General features: G+C 36.6%; 1 protein-coding gene across 15 annotated transcripts in view; it reads left to right on the forward strand.

Annotated features, from left to right (window-relative positions):
- Positions 1-23,115, forward strand: part of UNC80 (unc-80 homolog, NALCN channel complex subunit) — a 225,750-nt gene that overhangs the window by 96,394 nt on the left and 106,241 nt on the right. For 10 of the 15 annotated variants that reach the window (XM_019802892.2, XM_019802900.2, XM_019802902.2 and 7 more), the window contains exons 23-26: positions 7,879-8,091; positions 11,399-11,570; positions 14,358-14,491; positions 20,797-20,962. In XM_019802892.2, the coding sequence (XP_019658451.2) occupies positions 7,879-8,091; positions 11,399-11,570; positions 14,358-14,491; positions 20,797-20,962 (685 nt within the window). The remainder of the gene's footprint in view (positions 1-7,878; positions 8,092-11,398; positions 11,571-14,357; positions 14,492-20,796; positions 20,963-23,115) is intronic. The other 5 variants (XM_019802899.2, XM_034655100.1, XM_019802903.2 and 2 more) reach the window with 1 other exon arrangement.

A 23,115-nucleotide genomic window follows, 5' to 3' on the forward strand; every position in this document is an offset into this window, starting at 1 on the left:
ATTCAAATCTCCATTCTTATTTACTTCTTCCTGCTTGATCTTTATTACTAAGTTGTGTTTAAATTTCTGATGGCAAATTTGATGGCATTTATGCTTGTATTTCTGACCATTTTTATTTATTTAGGAGCAGTTTAGAAGTGTGACAGGTATCTGGTACTATGAGCCTTTTATCACTATCTAGTGACCCAGTTTATTTCGAATAATGCTTTTTACCTGAAGATAGATTTTTCTCTAATACTAATCCAGCTGAAACAACTTCATTAGGTTAGCACTGGCTTGGTTATGTCTTTTTTGCCAATCCTTTACTTTCAGTTTTTCTACATCTTTGTGTTTTAGGTATGACTTTCATGAAAAACAGATATTTGATTTTTTTTATACCACTTTAACAGCCTTTTCCCCTGGAAAATTTAGTGCATTTGCACAGATTATGATTGCTGATACAGATTCACTTCCTTTTTTTTTTTTTTTGCCTATTTATCACATTTTTTCATTATTTCATTGTGTATATGTTCTTATTTCCATTTCATGTCCTCTTTTAGATTGTGTTGGATTTATTTTATTTCTGTTGATTTGATTTGGTTTGGTTTACTTTGTTTTATTGATTTTCCTTCAGTAGCTTGGAAGTCATTATATCCTCTTAATATTTTTTAAAATTACATATTTAAATGAAGTCTAAAATTAACATCTTTTCTCTCAAACAGTAAAATACTGTAGAAGATTTTAACCCCAACTATGGTTCAACATTTAGTTCTATCTTGTTTTTGTTTGAGCATTGACAAAGTAGACATTATATTTATTGATTTTCAGGAAAATTATTTTTAAATTTACCCAAAAGCTTAGCATATTCTCTGCTCACCATTTCTCCTTGCATCTCATACATCCCTAAGATCCATCCTTCTGAAGGAGACCTTTCAGAAGTTTCTTTAGTGATGATCAATTGGCAGTCACTCTCTCAGCTAGAGTTCACTTAAAAATGTCTTATTTTGGTCTCATTCTTGAAAGATACTTTTGTTGGAATTATAATTATAGGTTAGGATTTTCCTTCTGTACTTCAAAGGTATTATCCCATTCTCTTCTTGCTTAATTGACATTGTGTTATGTATAGGAATATATATAATACAATCTGCCCACCCTCCCTAATAGCTTTTAATATCTTCTCTTTACTTTTGATATTTTGTAGTTTCACTGAGATGTTTCTAACATATTTTTCTTAGTTGAGGTTCATAAAGCCCCTGAATCATGTAATTGGCATATTATGTCTATTCTGGAAATTTTTCAACTATTACCTCTTCCATGATTATGTCTTTCACATTTTATCTAATCTTTACTTCTATAAATTGAAAAGGTATATGATAGGTCTTACCAGTTTATCTTCTGTTTTTGACAACTTCTCTCATATTTTTTATTTCTTTGTTTCTTTAAATCTATATCCTAAGTTTCTGAGATATCTCTTCCATTTCACTTTGTCTCTTTTCAACTTTGTCTAATCCTGCAGTTCTTAACCACAAGTAATTTTGCCCACCGAGGGACATTTAACAATGTCTGGAGGAATTTTTCATTGTCACAACCTGATGATTGCTACTAGAATTTCCTGGGTAGACGTCAAAAATGCTGATAAACATCTCATAATACATAGTGCACCTTTCATTAGAAAAAGAATTATCTGGCCCAAATAGTCAGTAGTGCTGAAGTTGGGGAAAAAGCATGATCTAATCTGTGTTTTAATCTAAACATTGAGTTTGAAATTTCAAGTGCTACTTTTTATTTGTAGACGTTTTATTTGATTCTTGTTTTAAAAGTGCCTGGTCAACTTTGATAACCTAGTTCTTCATCATACTCATAGCATTCATTCGTACAATACCCACATTAATTTTTAAATGTATTCGATACACTACAATTCCAATAATTGCTGTCTTTGTGGGTTTGATGCTATACTTTGTTTCTTCTCTTACTCATGGTGGATTTTTTAAATGTATTTTTTATGTGAACTTAACTTCTTGGAACTTAATCAGTGGGAATTCCTTAAGACCTGTGTTAAAACTAGTGTTATTTAGTGGACCAGAAATATCATCATCATCTGTGAGCATGTTTGGAATGCAAATTTCAGACCCTCAACAGATCTACTGAATCAGAATCTCTGGAGTGAGAAAAAAAAATCTATTTTTTCTGTATTCCTAAGTGACTCTAACGCACACTCAAGTTTGAAGATTTGAGAAGTACTGATTTAAAGTATTCCTCCAGAGAGGATTTCCATTTCCTTTCTCAGGCATCTAGAAACACCACCAACCTAAGACAATTTTCAAACACTTTTTGGGGGTCAAGAAGCATGGAAATGGTGCCCATTCTAGTCTAAACTTATAAAAGAATGTGGGATTTTGACTAAGAGTTCTCATAAAAGAGTCTTTTTTTTTTTTTTTCCTGTTTTACCCAGAGCCAAGCCTAGTCAGGCAAGCCTACTTCTGTGGGGTAGATTTTTTCCTATTCATCCACTGAAGGTGACTCCCACCTGGGATCTTGCCTTTACATAGGAGTGTATAAACTGACCTCCTGCTCTGCTTGGGCCCAGACATTCACTTCATGGCCCATTGAAAACCCAGGGTCTGGCCTCTCCACAGTTGGTAGAAACCTTCAGGGTAATTATTCCTATGCTAGCTCACATGAGTCTTCTCTTTTTCACCCAGAATTACACTTTCTTGTAATTTCTACTCTCTAGTAGTCTGTTATCTCATGTTAGAGACAAAAGCAAAGGGGCACCTGGGTGGCTCAGTCTGTTAAATGTCTGCCTTCAGCTCGGGTCGTGATCCCAGGGTCCTGGGATCAAGCCCCGCATCAGGCTCCCTGCTCAGTGGGGAGCCTGATTCTCCCTCTCCCTCTCCCTCTGCCTGTCACTCCCCCTGCTTGTGCTTGTGCTCTGTCTGTCAAATAAATAAATAAAATCTTAAGAAAGAAAGAAAGAAAGAAAGAAAGAAAGAAAGAAAGAAAGAAAAGCAAAAACAAGATGAAGAAATTGGAGGATATTTTATCCAGTATTTTAAGATGTCTAAACCAAAGGAAGTTTGTCTTTACACCTAATCCATCATATTTTCAGAAGCAGAGGACTTCATTTGGTTTTTATAATACTTACCCAAAATATTACTGTGATCTGCGTAACGGTTAAAATGGCGAGCCATCTAGACCGTGTACTAAAAAATAATGCCTGCCTCTAGCCTGACAACGGAATGATTTCTGTTGCCCGCAGCTACTGTGGGAAGGAGCAAGGGCAGAGGCAGCCTGTCAGTTACTTAATGATCTCAGTCAGGCAGAGAATTCAATACAGGCTAAGTAATAAATACTGACTCCCAAGCACATACCCTCCAGCAAACGAGCTTCCAAAGCACACTAGAACGCACAATAGCTGCCTGGTCCCACTGGTTTTAAATAAGTAGGTATCCTGCACCAGCAAGAGATTTAGATTTTATTGTAAGGCCATAAAAAGATTATGTAATTCCCCAGGGGGCAACATAAAATATTCAGTCTTTTAAAACAGTTAGTTCCTGTCCAGTGTTTTTATATGAGTTTTCAGAATCGGGGCTTCTTCTCACATAATAAGTTTAGATATAGTCCTTCAGGGAAAGGAATGTATTGCAATTATAACCTTCAATTAACCATCGTATCTTGGTAACAACATTTCCTAAGTCCTCAGGCAAAATAAAGCACAGCTGTTTGAATTAGTGTTCCAATTCTCTCCTTCACTTTCATGAAGGAAATATTCAGTATGCATAATGATCTGATAAAATGCAGGAAAAGTGACAGAGGAAGTCAAGGAAAAGTAGCCAACACTTGAAGTTTTCTCGTTTCAAATGTTAGAGAAAACCATGCTGCATAATGACATTCTTAGGACATTTTGTAACTTTAACTGAACAGCTCTGTAATCGTTGCAGAGAATACCTTATGTAAGAGCGATCCATGTGAAATTGTTAGTACTCAACGATTTTTGACCTTCAAGCTTACAAATTCCATATGATTTAACCTAATATTTTAGGTCAATCTGATCTTTCCAGTTAAAATTGATTCTTGCTTGTCTGAAACTGTCAAGTTATGCCATCCTCGAATTGAAACTGCTCCATGGCACTGTGGCACATAAAAAGGTGATCTAGCAGACATGCTAATAAGAAATTTAAATATGCCTATTTTCTTTCAGGACCACCAGTAAAAATTCCCCGTGGTATACCTATGGTATCAAATTTTGTTTAGACGTTCACTTTTGACTGCGCTCTGATGCTCTGTGGTTCTTTTCATCCATGCAGCGGTCTTCTGATTCATTTTTCTCCCTTTGTGCTGTTTTTCTCTGTGATGTGAATCCATCCTTATCCATTCTGTCATGTCTCCATTCTTTGCTGCTTCTTCAGATTGTGCTGAGCTGTAAGAGGTAAGCTCCTTCAAAAGAGGGAAAATTGACTCTTTTTTATGTCCAGGAAGAATCTGTTGTCCGAGGTATTCTATAACCCTGCCCCTAAAAATCAATACTTTCTAAACTAGAGTTGGAAAGGAATTTATAAGGGACCTAATTCCCCACAGCCACATCCACACTAGAATGCCTAGAATGCTCTTTCATGCACAGTGTGAGATCAGTACTCATTGCTAAGGATCTTCTACCAAGGTGCACAGTAGAGTCCTTAGCTCTATAGAGCCCTCAACAACTCCCTCAATGGTCTGTACAGTAAAATAACCTGTAATACCCCAGAAAGTGCCAGGATTCAGTGCCATCTTGACTGTAGGATTTCAAGCCTGTTTTCATCTACCAGTTTCATGAGGATTATAATTAAACTTAGGCAATATTTGAGTTACTCTACATCTTCATCCCTTAATGCTGAGGGCGACATTTCCGAAAGTTACCTGGTTTTACAATTTACATAGATTAAATTCATCAGATAATAATCACCCCTCCCTTTAAGATTGTGCTGCCTAGTTAATGGGAATTATTTTCATCTTGATCTCAATTCCGTTTCCAAACTTTAGGATTTCCTAGGGCTGATAACTGGTGTAATATCTGAGTTTTATTATAACTCATTTTTGAGAGCAGAAAATCAAAATTGCTTCATTCAAAGTGCCCTGAGCTTCCTAAGCAAATACAACCACTTTTTTCTGAAGAAGGCAAGCCAATCTACATGGGAAAACTCACAAAACACAACTTGGATTTCTCATTTATCTATTGTTAATCTTCTCAGTGTCATCTAAAGTTAATGGCAATAAAAATGTCCTCTGCTCCATACATTTGAGTGGGTTAAGTTTTGCCCTTGGTAATCCTGTAGGAGCCAGGGTCTATGACATAACGGTACCTCAGCAGTAATTCTGTTGTCCTGCCATTAAGCAATGAATCCCATTGCTTTATATTGGGAATGTGTCAAAATGTGCTGAGCTAAGAATAAATTCGCGTTGCTCACCTTGCCCTCCAGACTGCCATATGTTTTCAGAGACAGATGTTCAAGCTTTTTACAGACACAGATTAGCATACCTGAGATGTTTAATTAAATAAATACTTAATATAAGAAAAGAGTGTAGATATTAATCTGTATGTTATGGTACCACAATATTGATAGGTTTGATGCAGAAAGTCATTTGACCCTCTGCAATCTCAAGTCTTTCTATTCCCATGACCTGCTACCAAATCTTAGCACTGATGCAGTGGATGATAGATTCTCATCATTAGTGTCCATTTTTTATTAATGATAGGTTCTCACCATTAACGTTCATCTTGTATTCTGCCTTTTCACATAGGTTAACTTTGTATGTAGTAGCAATATATAATATGCTTTGTGAAATTAAGTTCCTACATAAATATATTTCATATTGGAATTCTTGGTGGCTTCCTTTAAGTTGTGGACAATGAGAAAATGCTTAAAGGGCTAACTTACTTGAATCATTCAGTGTGCTTGAGATACTATGGTACTCAAAGAATGAAGTAACCAACTCTGCCNGCTCTGCCTAAGAGGAAAGAGATTATGGAAGGCTTCTTAGAGGAAGTATCTTATTCTTAAAAGTGGGAATTTGCCAGATGGAAAAGGAAAAAAATTTGCCAGCTCTGCAAATCATGGAAACAACATATGAAAAGGTATAAGATATTTGGGTGACTATAANACTCTGCCTAAGAGGAAAGAGATTACGGAAGGCTTCTTAGAGGGAGTATCTTATTCTTAAAAGTGGGAATTTGCCAGATGGAAAAGGAAAAAAAATTTGCCAGCTCTGCAAATCATGGAAACAACATATGAAAAGGTATAAGATATTTGGGTGACTATAAGCAGTTTGATGTAGTTAGATCACCAAGTACTTGATAGAGGGATAGAAAGGGAGAAGAACCAGATAACAAAGGTTGAGTATCTTTATTCTTGTTATTATTGAGGTGGATGGAGCCTATAATAAATTTTAAGTAGGAAAACAATGTGACATATATTTGTGTTTTAGAGAGTAACATTACATGACATTAATGCCCCATTTTTAAACAATGACTTTTTACATACCTTCTAGAAATCATCTTTTGCCAAGATTTAGATGTATATAAATTAAGACAATGCAGATACTGAAGAGGAACTGGCATAGATTTGGGCATTAGAGAGACCTGGTATTGAATCCTGTGGTCACCTCTTCCCAGCTGTGTGATGGTAGAAAAGTTATACCTCATTTTTAAAAACATTGACATGAAGATGTTATTTCTAGACCGAAGGTTTGTTATTATAATTAAGAATTACAACTCATAAAAACTAATTGGCATGTAATTGATATTCTCTATATATTAACCCCTATTTCAACATTGTAGATCAAGGCATTGTTAAGAATATTATTATTTGAAATGATGGAAAGTGTTTCAATTTGAAAACCTATAGTTACTAATCAACTTATGGTTATTAGGTAACTCTGAGGTGATGCCTAATATTGTGATGTATTTTCTTAAACTAGCACAAGTTAAAATACACATTAATTGTTGATGTGTGTATTTTTTTTGTGACCTGTTGACCTTCTAGGGAAACTTCATATGCCTTCCCTTATTTATTTATGCATGTATTTATTTATTTATTTAACTTGTATAGATTTCAATAGGTAGCTGATACCAGTTTCTGGGTATCAACTAAAAGCTGGTTCTTTTATTTTTTTTCAAACACATCTTGACATGACAAGATGGAACCATATTTCTATTTTTCTGAAAAATGCTCTGTTTTTCATTTATCAATTAAATAATTTCCTCTTTGTCAAACATTTTCAATTGAAACCATGCCTATTTAAGCAGAATTTGATCTGTTATTCATGACCAAGTCAGGAGAAAAAAAGACTAACTCAACAAAATCTAATAAGCACTTCCTTTTCTTACTAGCCAGAATGTGCAGAAACAACAGAAACAGAAAGAGTACTTCTTTGGGGTGTGTGGATGGTCACTGATAACAGAGTACTGTTGGAACAAAATCACTATTGACTCCCTTGATTAACATAAGACTAGTTCTAGAAATTGAATATTTGTTTGCTTCAGGTTAAAATTTTAGGTTTAACAAAAGCTTCATATTGAAAAATTCCTTTGAAAATTATCTTGCTCTCACATTCAAATCCCAGCTGCCTCTTAACTATGCAAAGACAGAGTCATGAAATTACTTGAGATTCTTCAAAAGGGGAAAACTAAACACAGAAATCTACTTAAAATGTCTAATTCTTCAGTATCCCAATTTGCCTTCAAGGATTCATTTTCCAGAATTCCCACTACCATTAACCATGATAATACTACCCTGGGAAATATGGCTAACCTCAAACAAGATATTGAGAGTAAAAGAAATTAAGAGTACAAAGTAATTCCCGTGAAGGTCAGCCTATTGTTCATTAATCCCACATCATTCTTTCCTTAACAACCATCCTCAGGAAGCTCCCGTGGTAGCCAGAGCAGCTCTGTTCCTGGAATGTGCCCGGTTTGTTCACCGCTGTAACCGGGGCAACTGGCCAGAGTGGATGAAAGGGCATCACGTGAATATCACCAAGAAAGGCCTTTCGAGGGGCCGCTCTCCCATTGTGGGCAACAAAAGGAACCAGAAGCTGCAGTGGAATGCTGCCAAGCTCTTCTACCAATGGGGAGACGTGAGCTTTTGATTTTCTTCTATAAAAATTGGGGTGCTTGAGTGACGTGAAGAAGTTCTGTGTTTATGTTTGTTTGGGAGACAATTTATTAAGTGTCTGTTATGTACCAGGCACTGAACAAAACGTCATAGGGGAAAATAAACTTTAATTCATTTAATCTTCCCAAGATATCTGTGAAGTTAGACATTATCTCTTCTGTCTCTTTCCTTGTTCCTCTGCCTCCTTCCCCTGTATAAATGTAGACATTCCCAGAATTTGTTATAATTTTTTCCTGCATAACCTCCCCCAGGGCCACATTTATTCCTGTGTTTTCAACTATAACCTGTATGTCAGTGGCATAGACTTCTGTATCCATAACACAGTTCAGATCCCAGGCCAACATTGCCAACTGCACTCCGGAGGCATTCACTTAATACCCCAAAACACAATCTGACCAAAGTAAAACTCATCTTCCCGTATAAATACACCCCCATCTGCAAACCTTCCTGAACTTTCTATTCTTATAAATGGTACCACCATTATCTGAGATGACAGCCTTTGAACACATTCCAACCTTCCTTCCCTCCCTTGTTGATTCCACCTCTTCCATGTCACCAAGGCCCTGCTAGGTCACATATTCATTCCTTCTCATCTGCATGACTCAGATATTTTCCTATTTGGTCTTCTTCCCACAGTCTCCCCTCATCTGACCCACCCTACACACTGTCAATGAAATGATCTCCATATGGCAGAGCCCATCTAAAAGCAGAACATTCATACTTATCTCCTGGCTTCCAGATTTGCCCCCTCTAAGTCATTCTCCAAGCTTCTCTCACAGTGGTTAGACTAAAATGCAAATCAGATGGTGTTTCTTACCAACTTATAATGCTTCAGTGGCCCTCCTTTTCCCTTGGGATAAAAACCCAAATTGCTTAGTCTGGCATCACTGCTCTCTCTTAATATTCAAACCATACCAAGATTATGGATGATGAGGTCAACTGAGCTAATACATCTAAAAGACCATTTATCTCAATCCTTTGTGTCTAAGGGGTATTCAATAATAATAAGTTATTACATTAATTTTTGAAAGGATACATGGTTTGTGCATTTCTAGGCAGTTAACAGAGTCTCTCGAATGAGTATGGGTTCTCCTCCATTCACACATTACCTTTCATCCTTCAGAATGCAAAATGCAGTTCGGCTTCAAGAATTGTGGGATCTAGCCCCAGTCCACCTTGCCAGCCTTCTTGCACATGATTTCCTCTCACAAAATTGTGCTTTGACCAAGTAACTTACTTGTCAGTCTCTGAGCACGTCACTGTACTTCCTTGATGGATCTTTTGGAACTCTCCATCTGGAGTATCTACTCTTCCCCTTCCCCATTAGCCAAAACACCAATTCTTCAAAATCTGCAGCAAAGAGACACTCTATGATTCTCTGAACTGAATGAATCTAATCTGTCCATCTTCTTAACTATTTAAAGTGCTTTTTGTCTCTTTTGACATTGAATGTGTTATTTTGATGTGCTGTTGCCTCCCCAGGAGACAGCTCCTTGAGGGGAAGAGCAAAAAGTAGGCACCCCGTGTTCGAATCCCAGACCACAGTTTGCTGAGTCACCTTGAGCAAGACTTTCGACCTCTCTAACCTTCCAGTTGCCAAACAGTGATTCTTCTAAATGAAGGTTTATAATCTACTAGGGCACGTGAAGCAAAGATACTGACATACTGTAACAATTTATTCAACTCTGTTTTATTTAATACCTGACAAATTACCTCACTTAATAAATATTTGATGAATGAGGAAAGGAACAAACCTATCCTCAAGGCATTTTTTTTAGCCTTGGAAGAGACCTAGAGCTCTAAGTTATTATTTAGACATTTAGTATTATCCCAGACAAGTTCATTTTCTGAGCAACCCTTTAAGCTTTATGAACTGTGGATTTAACTTAAATTGCTTAGTGTCAACATCCTGGAATGATTGATGCGGATTTTTTTTCCCCTTTGAATCTCACTATTAAGTTTGTTGGCTCCACTCCAGAGTCATAATTGCATGTCTCCTTCCTTAGAGAAGATCTCCAAAATAGTAGCATTGGGACAAGGCTTTTTGCTGAGGAAGTAGTTTTTGTTTTTATGTTTTGTTTCATTTGCTTAAAACTTCTCAGGTTAGTGACCTAACTTTTAGGAAGTCATGATACCTTTTTTACATTGTTTTCTTTCTCACTGATAGAGTTTTTGTTACTTGTCACTCGATTCCAGAATTTAAGGAGACCTTTTTGCTTCCAGATAGCCAAGACTTTCAAACAACTTGTGTTTTCATTTGAAGACATATCCTTGTCAGTTTCCACTAGAAAGTCTTAATTTCGTGCATGCCCAGAATCCAGCAACTTCTCTAAATATTTGAAAGAAGTAATACAGGAAGGAAGAAGAAAATTAGCTGGAATTTTGTTTTTTACTAATGCACAGAGTAACCAAGCTATCACACCCCAAGTTCAATGCTCATTTTAGCTTTTGACTTTCCTTCCTAAGCACGTGTCTCTTCTTGTCTTGTACACAGTGTATAACTGGAAAATAAAAAGAATTATTAAGAGGTGGCATATTTTGTCTCTTTATGGAAAATTCCTTTTGGTAAATCAGACAATACAGTGCATGATGATTCAGAAGAACAGATAGCAAGTATTGGTTCTGTGTTTATGTTGGGTACTCTGCCAAAAGAATAGTTAGTATTTCTTACGAGTTCATAGAGTATCATGGAGTGAGGGAACAAAGTCTATAAAAAAGCCATTAATTATGTACCTAATGGAAGATATAAATAAAACTGCTGTACTAGAATTCATGCCAACCTCCAAACTCATTAGCATGGCAGTGACATTCTCATAAAATAACATAACCAGAAGCACTCTGAGGAACTGTGAATTCTTGGGGGTTTTTTTACTGCAACAAAATCCTCCATTAAAAACAACTGCGTACTCCCTCATAGGAGACCTGTAAAATAAATGACCTTCAAGTAAGTAGAAATATTTTCAGAAAAAAATTTGTATGAGAACACAAAGGTATTGTTCCAGTTCCTACAAGTCTTAAAACGACCTTGGAGAGACCACCAATGCCATCCACCTCTGGGTTTCCACATAGGAAAACACGGTGGCAACACCACCGTGGCACATAGAGGAGGCTTCCGCTGTATGTTTTGGTATCAGTCTCTTGGTTTAACGTGCCTAGTACTTTATACGTACCTTCCCATTAACAGTTGCTTGTGACCTCTGTAATGTGAGAGTCTATTCTGCAGTCTGACATACTTTGTGCTGTTTCACTCTTTTTTCTCCCCATGGTAGGCGATTGGTGTCCGGTTGAATGAGCTGTGCCATGGGGAAAGTGAGAGCCCTGCCAACCTGCTGGGTCTCATTTATGATGAAGAGACCAAGAGGAGACTGAGAAAGGAGGATGAGGAGGAAGACTTTTTAGATGACAGTAAGGAGACTCCCTTTACTACAAGAGCCCCTGCTTGTAAGAATCTCTGCTTTAGGAGCACTTACTACTTCTCTTTCCTCTTTCACATCCTTACCACCTTCCCATGTCTCCCCACTGCACCTTTTCCCCATTCCCTGTGCATGGATGTAACGCATGTGCATAAAGCCACGCGAAGAGAGGGCAAGAACCAGAAAGAGAAGACTGTCGACAGACAAGGAGTTGCCGGCAATATGGAGCATCCGTTGCCTTGTAGTCTAGGACTCCTCCTACTCTACAAAAATGACTTTGAGGCCTCTCTGAGAAAATATAGTGGAAAATTACAGACCCAGTAGAGGTTTAATCAGGTTTTACATTTTGTTATTGCTCTTGGAGATTAAAAAAGAAATTAGACCAAATAGAATTGAACATGAAATGCTTCCCAGATCATTATAGTGGATTGCTTAGAATAATTACTGTATTTAACATGAATTTGAAATATTAAATAATTTAGATGATTAGACTGTGAATGTCTGCTGTACTGTACTTATTTGTTAAAATTAGAAGCAAGTCCCACCATAGAAGAGTAGGGACAAAGAGATTCCTGTACATTCCTCTTCAACGCCATTTTGTGCACACATGTGTTCTATACCATACGAGCTTGTCGTGTATGTGTAACCACTGCCTTTTGTGGACCATACAATTCCTATATGGTAATGGACTTAGTACATTATCTGAGGAAGACAGGCCTCTTCCTCTTGACTTGCCCTAGCGATTTGAAATTCAAACTCCCTGGTTATGTTAAAGACTGTTCTTAAGTGATACCAAGCCTCCTTCATCTTTCCAGTCATGAAATGTAAAAGGATGACTAGGATGTAATAGTTTGCATAATTAAATAATAATCAAAGAAAACTTATTGCCTTCTTTTCCACTTTTATACCAAGGATTTTTTTTTTTTTGCAATTTTTTTCATCTTTTTTGCCCTATCTCAGCCTTTATCACATTGGAGCCAATTTTCTTGACTTAGCTGTTGATAAAACACCAAATTCTGACATTAGTCTTTCAGCCTACCAGTGAACGTTGCCTCCCAAAGATTCCCTCAATTTCACAAGAGTCTAGACTATCCTGGAATACCTCTGAATAGTAGAATGGAGAATGGGATTGGGTCCTTAGGACCAGTAAGGACTATCCAGCAAACACAGAACCTAGTGATGGCCTATCAGAAACAATCCCCAAACTGGCCTGGATCTCCTAGTGGTCCTTCAGAACAGAGAGGAGCTAAAACAACATTAGACGGATACATCCTCACGGGCCAAAATGAACTTTAATCTCCGTGAGACCACACACGTATCCTTTACCAATATGTTATGCCTGATACTTAGGTTTTTTGATAAGAGCATGTAGTACTCAATTCTTGTTCATTTTAACAGAATATTTCAGATGATAGTTACGAGAGAGCCTGGACTAAGACCAAGTTCATTGTTTACAGGATTGCCAAGAAGAATCTGGATGATAACCTTGGGACAGATCCAGAAGTTTATACTGAATATTTAGTGTTAGATTATTGTTTAAAAACTATTGCACATCCAGACAATTTCTAGAGTTATGTAGTCTCCATTGAATGTAAGATTGGAATGTCTGGCTTAGTTCCACTTTCTTGTCAGTACATAGCTCATCTTGAATTTAAAAGATAATTATGGCTCAGGTATCAGTCTAGGAATTCTAGAGGAGTTTGTCTCTTTGGTTTGTTTGTCTCTTCAGTTCTTAATAAGAGGCAATGTCCCTATCCACATATTATCTCTGGAGAAAAAAAATAATGGTTCTCATGAGGAAATGATAATCAGATATCTTTAGAAAGAACATAATTTCCACCTACTCTCAGTATAAGCCATGATATATAGATATAGATATAGATAGATGATAGAGAGATAGATCCTATTCAATTAAGAAAGCCTAATACGCAGGAAATATTTTTAAAATATGTTAGGAATGTTGATATATAATGATATTGTGATTGCTTGATGCTTGGATTCAAAATAGATAAGTATTTTCTTTCTCTTATGAGAGGTAGAACTCAACATTGCTTTGGTCTTCTTCAGTGTATTTCTGCAGGATTAGTGGCAACATGTATCTGAAAACTAATCTTAAGAATTTTAAAAGTCTCTGGTGTCACCTTGGCCATTATCTGCCTTTAGAGCAAAATATGGGTCTATGATGGAGGCAACACTGTACTCACTCAAAGGCTGGCACTCTTCAGAGCAAAGGAGAATATTTGCATACTTCTAGTGTAGCTATGTTTTAATATGATTGGCTAACTTGTATAAAGTGTATGATAGAGGTGATCAAGTATGCCTTGTCTATGCTACAGAAACACATCTGGGCTAAACTGGAAGCAACATCACTGTCCTCAAGAAAAATATCTCTCATAAAATGAGCTGGCAAGATTTTTGTAGTGCCAAAACTAGTTCACCGCCCTGTACATAGTCTAAATCTGATTAAATAAGCAATGTAAAGATCTTGCAAGACTGCTTTCCATTTCTGTTTTTGTTAAAGGCTTTCTAGCTTAGTGGGCTGTGTTTTTTTACTCTATGAGCCTTAAGGAAAATAATTTAGTTCTTATTGATTGATATTTTAATACTAAGGAACTCACTATTGAATTACAAAATGGAGGGAGAGAAAGGTAATGCACAGATTATGCTAAAGGGAATAGGTCAATTGAACATGAATAGGTAACATTCTCATACACAGTTTCATTTTGGACATTTGTAGCTTTGTCCATCAAACCGTGCCTCTCTGTATTTTTTTCATTGGTTTGTTTATTTATGAAGGAACCCTTTCATTCCATAGGTACTGTGAACCCCTCTAAATGTGGCTGCCCCTTTGCCTTGAAGATGGCAGCGTGCCAGCTTCTCCTGGAGATCACTACCTTCCTGCGAGAAACCTTTTCTTGCCTGCCCAGACCACGTACTGAGCCTCTGGTGGTAAGTAAAGCACGGGTGTTGATAATCTGGCTACTCAGAGAGGCCAGACATGTGGCTAGGTTTTGAGTATCCATAGTTTCCTCAAATGCCCAATGGCCAAATGTATCATATAACTTAAAAAATTCAACCAAGGTATCTTCATATATAAAATCTCTTTTTTTCTATTACAAAACATAATAATTCTGAAGTTGACCTTGAAATTGCTGAAGATAGCACCACTGGGTATAACATTGGATTAATCACTGTCAGTCATGCTAAAATGTCTAAGAGCCTTTTGACCAAGAAGAGAACTTAGGGATTGCCATCTGGGAGACACAGAGTCCACGGAAATGAAAAGTGTGCTCCAAACTGGAATTGTGAGCAGGCTTGTAAAGGTGAAACCATACGACTGCATAACTTGTTTGAAACTTGATGCTGGCAGAATTTAAGCTATCTAATACAAGATTGGCTATTTAGCTAACAGGTGTTACACGATCTCTATTTTAATTCAAAGTAGAAGGATGTGTTCCAGAAGGCGGTGGAGTTGCAGTCGACAAGTGGCAACTGACAAAAGTAAAAACTTCATGGTGTTCTGAGAAATGAAACAAGAGAGACACACATAGGCCCTATTTCCCCGGTATCCTTTGGTCTCTATTTTGAGTGACTCTCTTAGCAATGCTTGCTTCATTGTGAATCTTCTCTCATAAGACTTTAGGTTCTTTACTCTGCAAACTATGAGGAGTTCTACTGGCAGCATTTTTTAGAAATTACTGACAGATTTTTTTTGTCCTAAAAATTTAACAGTTCATGGGGGCGCCTGGGTGGCGCAGTCGTTAAACGTCTGCCTTCGGCTCAGGGTGTGATCCCAGCGTTCTTGGATCGAGCCCCACATCAGGTTTCTCCACTAGGAGCCTGCTTCTTCCTCTCCCACTCCCCCTGCTTGTGTTCCTTCTCTCGCTGGCTGTCTCTCTCTCTCTCTCTGTCAAATAAATAAAATCTTTAAAAAAATAAAAAAATAAAATAAAAATTTAACAGCTCAAAAATCCATATAGAAATGTGCTGCCAATGAATTTTCTCATTTAAGTTATGGACAAAAAGACTTGTTTAAGTATTTAGCATGTAAACATCTCTAAACATATATTTTTATTCCTGCCGTGCTTTGTATAGATACAAATCGGCAAAAGAAGACCACGCACACACGCACGCACGCATACCCCTGCACCATCAAGNAAAATTAAAAAAAAATTTAACAGCTCAAAAATCCATATAGAAATGTGCTTCCAATGAATTTTCTCATTTAAGTTATGGACAAAAAGACTCGTTTAAGTATTTAGCATGTAAACATCTCTAAACATATATTTTTATTCCTGCCGTACTTTGTATAGATACAAATCGGCAAAAGAAGACCACGCACACACGCACGCACGCATACCCCTGCACCATCAAGGCCTGATTTGTTGTTTAGCAGAGTATACCAACACTCTGCAAGGGCCAGGCGTCTTCACAGAGTGTGTGGGATGGGCACACCTCAGAGCCGATTTTCCTTGGCCCATAGTCCTCTAACAGGCACCAAGTTTCCAGTGGTTCTTTCATTTCAGGCACCATCTCAGCCAGAGCTGAGAAACCAGACAAATTCTTTTTTATTTTCCCTTTACACAAGACTTAGACAACTCTACCAGAAAAAATTGTTACACAATCTACGCGCTTCTATTTTCACCAGTTTTACGGTCTACCAGCTCTCCTGCTTTTTTAACCAGACTGGGCAAGAACAAGGCTACCCCCCAGTCCCTGGGGGGAAACAAAAGGATTGGTGCTATTATCCCGAGCACTGCCTCTACCTCTGGGTTTCCAACGTCTGGAAGACCTGTTCCCTCACACTCTGAAACGTAAAGTGGGTATTTTCAAGTTGGAAACATTTGTGGGTAGAATGTATGTTTTCAAGAGAAACATACCAGTATTTGGACTGTGAAACTACGTTTTTTGCTGTCAGAAAGGGAAGTTCTCCTACTGCCCTTATTCCATTTTCCTATTAACCTGGGCCTTTAATTTTCTGAATGTCACCTTTGCTATTCCATTTAGACTACTCTATAAAATCAAATCAAGGCCACACATGTGTTTAAAATCAAGTGGGATGAAACATCTGATCTGTAAGACCTCTCTTAGTGCTATTTTGTCAACATTCTAATTATACTGAAGCCTTCATAAAAGCATGGTGATACATCTACTTTTCATTTTTCAGATTTTTATTTGATCACCACTCTGGTCCATTGTGATTTAAAAAAAAAAGAGTCATAAAGTTTGACTCAGTTATTTTTGTTCTCCCTTTCAATTCCACAAAGCTAGAGTTTAATGTCCCTTATTATTATAGCAAATTTCATTTTTAAAAAAATCAATCAAACCTTCTGAAAATTACTGTAGAACCAATTGGCAGACTAGTGGAAAACAGCAAGAAATTAAGCTAAAACAGAGCCTTCAGTCATTCAGTCAAGGAGAAGAAAGTGTTCACAACTGCATCACCTTTACCAAGGCTTTAGAGATCCTTTATTCATTACACTGGGATTTTTATTGTCCAGTGTCGGTATGCATTATGTTGGGATGTGACCTTTATAAAATAAATGGGAAGCTTTCTCTCATGTTTAATCCAACATTAACTGACGGAAAAAAAAAACCACATACACACATACCTCAAGTTATATTCCAACCTACTGTAAACACCGAGTTTAATAAAACTGTTTTAACAACACAGAAGCTGTAAATGCTGCAATGAAATGCTGCAATTTTTCTTTAAGAAATTTGTCTAACAGTTTCAGCTCTCAATGAAAAGCCATATATTAGCTCAGGTGAGGAAATATAGCTCAGGTGAGGAAATATAGAGAATTTTGTGAAGAACTATTATAAAGTTTGAACAAAACACTTCCTGCAAGGGTATCTACAAATCTTGAAAACAATTATTTTTTTAGTTCAGTAACATTTTAATAACAGTAAAAATAATAACTATCCTAATTACAAAGTAATAAAAGCATAAGGTAGTAAAATAATCACATTAGAAGCTATAGACATTCTACAATCTGCGGCTTAAGGATAGAAGAAAATCAGGGACATAAACTTTCTACCAAGGCAAAAAGTCTTTTTGACAGATATTGCCATAAGGCCCTTTCCAAAATGGATGAGATTTTCAGGTGAAATTTCTGTTTGAATAAGTCCTAGTTATATCCAAAATATGGAAGAGAAAGCAGAAGAACTGAAAATAAAATAATTTAAATAAAAGTTAATTTATTTAACCATAGTTGTTTCTTGGATAGGGTCAGGAAATCCCAGGAGGCACTCACTGAATTGATTGGGGGATGGAGGTAAAAGAAAAGGCAAAATGATATCAAAAGTTTTTAAAAGTTAACAAAAAAATATTTTTACCAACTTAACAATTTTTTCCCAGATACCTAGATGCAACTTAAATAATGTGCTTTTTTTTAAAGAGCTGTTGATAACATATTTATTCAATGTTTTCATAAATCGTACTAATAACTAATATCTTAAAAGAAAGCATTTTTACAAGATTCATAATCTAAAATAGCATAATAATCAAAATTTTCTCTAAACAATAACTTCCAAACTTGAGAACAATAAAGACATAGGTTTTGTTTTTTGTTTTTTTATGTTCAGTTAGCCAACATATAGTACATCATTTTTAAATAGAGAATTTTGTTTGTAAAACTGCTGGTCTATACAGATGTTTACCAACTGAATTAGTGAAACCAATAACCAATGGCCAAACAACATGAATTAAAACAAGTAATTCCCATCCAATGGATAGATGAGTCCATAATAATAAAGAAAAAAATGGTAAGAAGTCTGTTGTCTACATTCATTTCATTAGAGAAAGCACATATTGGATGCTTTTTGCAGGATTGTGCTAAGGACTGTACCAAATATGCTGATGCGATTTAACAAATCAGTTTATAAAAAATATACTGCTGGATTCCAAATGTTCCTAAAATTAAAAAAATCAGCAACAAAACACAATTTACATATACCAAGACTAACTGATGAATATTTACTGGGAGTAAGACTATGAACAAAAGGTGGTGTGATAGAGGATTGGTGGTGATATAAAGATAAATATATTGAAACAAGAGAACCAACACATAAAAAATTATTTCCTGGTGTGAAATGTAAGAGTGGCCCTGAGAAAGAGGCAGAAGGACCATGGTTGGCCAAAGGAGGGGCTGGAAAAACCTGAAGAACCTTTCTGTAAGAGGTCATATTTGAATATAGCTTTGAAAGAGTGATGGGATTTTGACAAATGGATAAAGGAAAAAATTGGAAGAGGTAACAACTTTTGAGAATCAGAGTTGTTATATTACTTTTTATCTTAAGAAATTTATATAATTAAGTTTGGCTAACAAATACAAAATATATTAGGTTTTCTATTTTTTTTTTCTAAAAGGGGTTAATTTCAGGGAAGTAATTATATTCCTAGAATAGTTTTTGACAGTGCTGAATACATTCCATGTAGTTCCTTTATTTTTCGTGATGTGATCTAATTTTCTAGGTATCAAAGTATAACTTCTGTTCTTAATTGAAAGGACAAGAAAAAACATCATGTGGAGTCTAAAGTTTCATTTATTAGGGACGCCTGGGTGGCACCGTTGGTTAAGTGTCAGACTCCTGGTTTGGGCTTAGGTCATGACCTCAGGGTTGTGAGATTGAGCCCCATATTAGGCTCTGCACTAAGTGCAGAGTGTGCTTGGGATTCTCTCTCCTTCTCCCTCTGCCCCTCCTGCTCGTGTTCTCTCTGTGCGTCCAATAAATAAATCTTTTTTTAAAAAGTTTCATTTATTAATAACAAAAGCATAAAATTCCAATTGGTGCAAAATGGGCTTTTTTTAAAAAATGTTTTTGTTTTCCATATCTATATGAATCTGTGGACTTATGTTGTATTTAGAAAAAAATGCTCTGTAGAAATAAGATTAGCATGTTATGTACTTTTCCTTTATCAGGTCCTCCAAAAGTGTTTTACAGATTGACAATTAAATATGATCTCCTGATTGAACAAATCTGCATTCATAGAATAGGTCAGTTTTCAACTGGGCGCCTCATCAACCAAACTCCAACCAAATACTTTTCCTAGCCAAGGCTTACATTAGAGTATGGGCTCAAGCTGTTCATAAGCACATAGTCATGGAACCCCTCTTGTACTTCTGGAAGGGAGTGAGAAATTCCTCCAATGCCTGATCATATTTTGAGCCTCTGGACCTCACATACGAAACTCCTTAAGTCTGAACTGCTTTTTCCCACTTGTTTGCTGAGCTATCTTGAAGTCCTCACGACAAAACTCCAACATCACCTCTTTATTCATTTCCATTTCTGCAGAAATTTAGCTGTTTAGAAGAGCAAAAACATAGCATTTTACAGTTCTAGAAATCGGAAGTCTGACAAGAGTTTCACTGGGCTAGAGTCAAGAAAACTGTACTCCTTTTTGGGACTCCAGAGAAGACTGTTTCCTTGCCTTTTTTTTCCATTTTCTTGGGCACCCACATTCCTTGGCTCGTGGTCCCTCTTTCCACCTTCAAAGCCAGTAATTGGGCATGTCTCTCACTCTTCTGCTGTAGTTACATCTTCCTTTAACCACAACCTGGAAAAACTTTCTGCTTTTAAGGATTTGTGTGATTCGGCTGGGCCCACTTGGCTAATCCAGGATAATTTCCCATCACAAGACCTTTAAGCTAAATCCACATGCACACAGTCCCTATTGCAATGTAAGGTAACATATTTACCCATTCCATGGATGAGAACATGGACATCTTGCGGGGCGGGGGGCATTATTCTGCCTCCAAGTCTGATTTCTAAGTTCCTGTTCTTTCTCTCAGTCTGGGAATTTATCCTGTGTTTGCCTTCTCAGTCTCTATCTCACGATTCTGAGTTCCTTTAGGGCAAGAACCATTTCTTATTTATCCCCCAGTACCTAACACATTCATACTCAATGCATGATCATTTAATAAATAGATAAATGCCAAAAATGCCATTTAAACTATGGACAAAGAGTTAATAGGTGAGGAAGCTAATTCTAGAGTTGAAACAAGGTCTGTGCTTTTCAAAGATAAAATGTGAGGGAAAGGGAAAAACTATGAGTTAAGAAAGATTTTTTTCTTTAATTCAAGAAATGTCTTTAATGGCCACAATCTGAAATTGGCATTAGAGAAAGAGGAATTTGGCTCTGTGCAAATTCAGCTGGGTGCAATTCAAAATGGAGGGAGGTTTGCTGCAAGACCGATGCAGTGCTGAGGAGATGTGAGCGTTCACGTACTCCTTCCTCGCTGACATTGCAGGACTTGGAGAGCTGCAGACTTCGTTTGGATCCTGAGTTGGACCGGCACAGATATGAGAGGAAGATCAGCTTTGCTGGGGTCCTGGATGAAAATGAAGACTCAAAAGATTCCCTCCACAGTAGTAGCCACACCCTCAAATCAGATACAGGGGCCGAGGAGAAGAAAGGTATGGAAAAGCAAAAATTCGTTTCATGTTTCAGTGTTTCTCATAGGATATTTGGCCTGGGGTCCACACTACAGAATTGTATGCCCAAAGAAGTCCAAAACTGTTGGCTACATACAGTACTGTGTCCACTTAATGAGATAGGAAACCATGCTAGTTAGGAGCTGGACATGGTGGTCTGAGAAGTTTCGGGTTGTACTTCCAGCTCAGCAACTCCCCATATCCCACTGATGCCATCAGTTACTTGTCTGATGAACCCTTATTTCATGTACCAGTAAGAAAGAAAAAATACTTCCCATTCAGCCCGTATGCAATACTTTGTTACCATTTAGTCTGTTTCATTCTTACTGAAAGAGGACTTTCAGACTTAATTAGATGCAGATTTTTTATTATCAATACATATCATGCTTGTGCAGAAAAAAAAGGGGGAGAACATATCAATAGAATAAACTTGAAGTTTTTCTTAACGATCTTCAATTCTAGGTTCAAATTTCTTAATCGCTTTCAACTCAGCATTGTCAGTGTCCATGTTTTTCTCTAGGATAACGTCCTCTGTGTCATTAGACTGTTAGTACTATGTCATTTCTGAAATGAATCTGTAAAAGGGTAAAGCTGTTGGTGTTAGGTACGTAACCCAGCCTGCACTTGTATGAAGCTAGCCTACCCTCGTACTCACTACGTGCTTCAAGAACGTGGCCAAACACATCTGACTTACCACCTCGCACCTTCCCTCACCCAACTCCCATTTGGCTCCTTGGAGCTGAAAGACACTGACACCATCCTATACATTTTGTTGCTGGTGCTTTAGTTGCTCACATGGACAGAAGCAATAACAACTGTGTCACAACTGCTCCCTGGCACTACTGATCCTAGGATGGCATCAGTTGTAAGACATATCTCAATTTCAGATGTGTTAAAATGTGAAAAAAAAACTACATCTTATAATGGTAAGATGGAACAACCAGTCATATGACCTTGTCCAAGTTACTTACCTTCCAAGCCATGGTTTTCTCCTCTTTAAAATTAGTTTAATGACACCCACGGCATCGTGATATTGAAAGCTTTCAACGAGAACACTGCGAGCCCAGCATAAACACAGTACCTGGTACATAACTGGTAGAAAATAAATAGTTGTTGTTATTTGTTTATATCATGAGCCTATAGACTAGAACCAATGCGGAAAATTCTAAATATAAACTAAAGATTTTACCAAGCTTTAAGTTGCTTTCAAGGGCTCCTTTAACTGTTAATTTCTCTATCTGATTTTGCTAGTTCTTAAATTCCACTTCCCTTCAATGTTTTTCTAATGAATTTTGATTATAAGAACATCAGTACATTTGTTAAGAATCAAAGATGATTTTATGCATTTATGTATTTTCTGGTATCTTATAGAAAATGACAATTAATGTTGAATAACTGAAGGAATGAATGATTCCAGGAAGGAATAGCCCTAGATAGAGAAAATAGAAAATCTTTAAAATCTTCTAAGGAATGGATGTACACCGGAAAAAATTTTTAATATTTTAAGGTCAGATTATTGTCATGACATTTTTAAAATGCAAATAATCATTCTATTGTATTGAATTTATGGCAAAACAAGAATTTATTAGCCAAGTCTTAGCAATTTCTGGGCATGAAGAAGTATCAAGTCAATATTTTTACAACTATTACTTTTTCAGATAATGCTAACTGCATATGATGAAAAACTTACATTTTTAAACATATCTCAAGGGGTTTTTTTTTTGCCTATTCAAAATTATTATGCTAAGTATTGTTTAAAGTAGCTGAAATAAAAATTCCTAATACAGACATGGTTAAACTTGAAACAGAGGAAATCCAACACTGTTTAAAAAAATAAAACATCAGATCAATTTTTAAGAACATTTTAATTTCATGATTATCATTTATGTAAATTTCCTTTGATGTTCAAAACCACAAATGCTTAGTATTTTTTCTCCTCATAGAACAGCTATGTTAATATTTGAAAGTTGGTTAATAAATGAACAGAAAGCTGAAACTATAAATAAAATGAGAATATATTCATAAAATGTCCCTCACTGGTTGGCCAAAATCTTCTTGAAGATTCCTCAATATTCCTTAATCCTTTGATAACTTGATACCAGCTGCTAAAGCCAGGGGGACTCTGTTAAATTAGA

Source organism: Ailuropoda melanoleuca, chromosome 2 (assembly GCF_002007445.2).
Source record: "Ailuropoda melanoleuca isolate Jingjing chromosome 2, ASM200744v2, whole genome shotgun sequence".
Classification (NCBI taxonomy): Eukaryota; Metazoa; Chordata; class Mammalia; order Carnivora; family Ursidae; genus Ailuropoda; species Ailuropoda melanoleuca.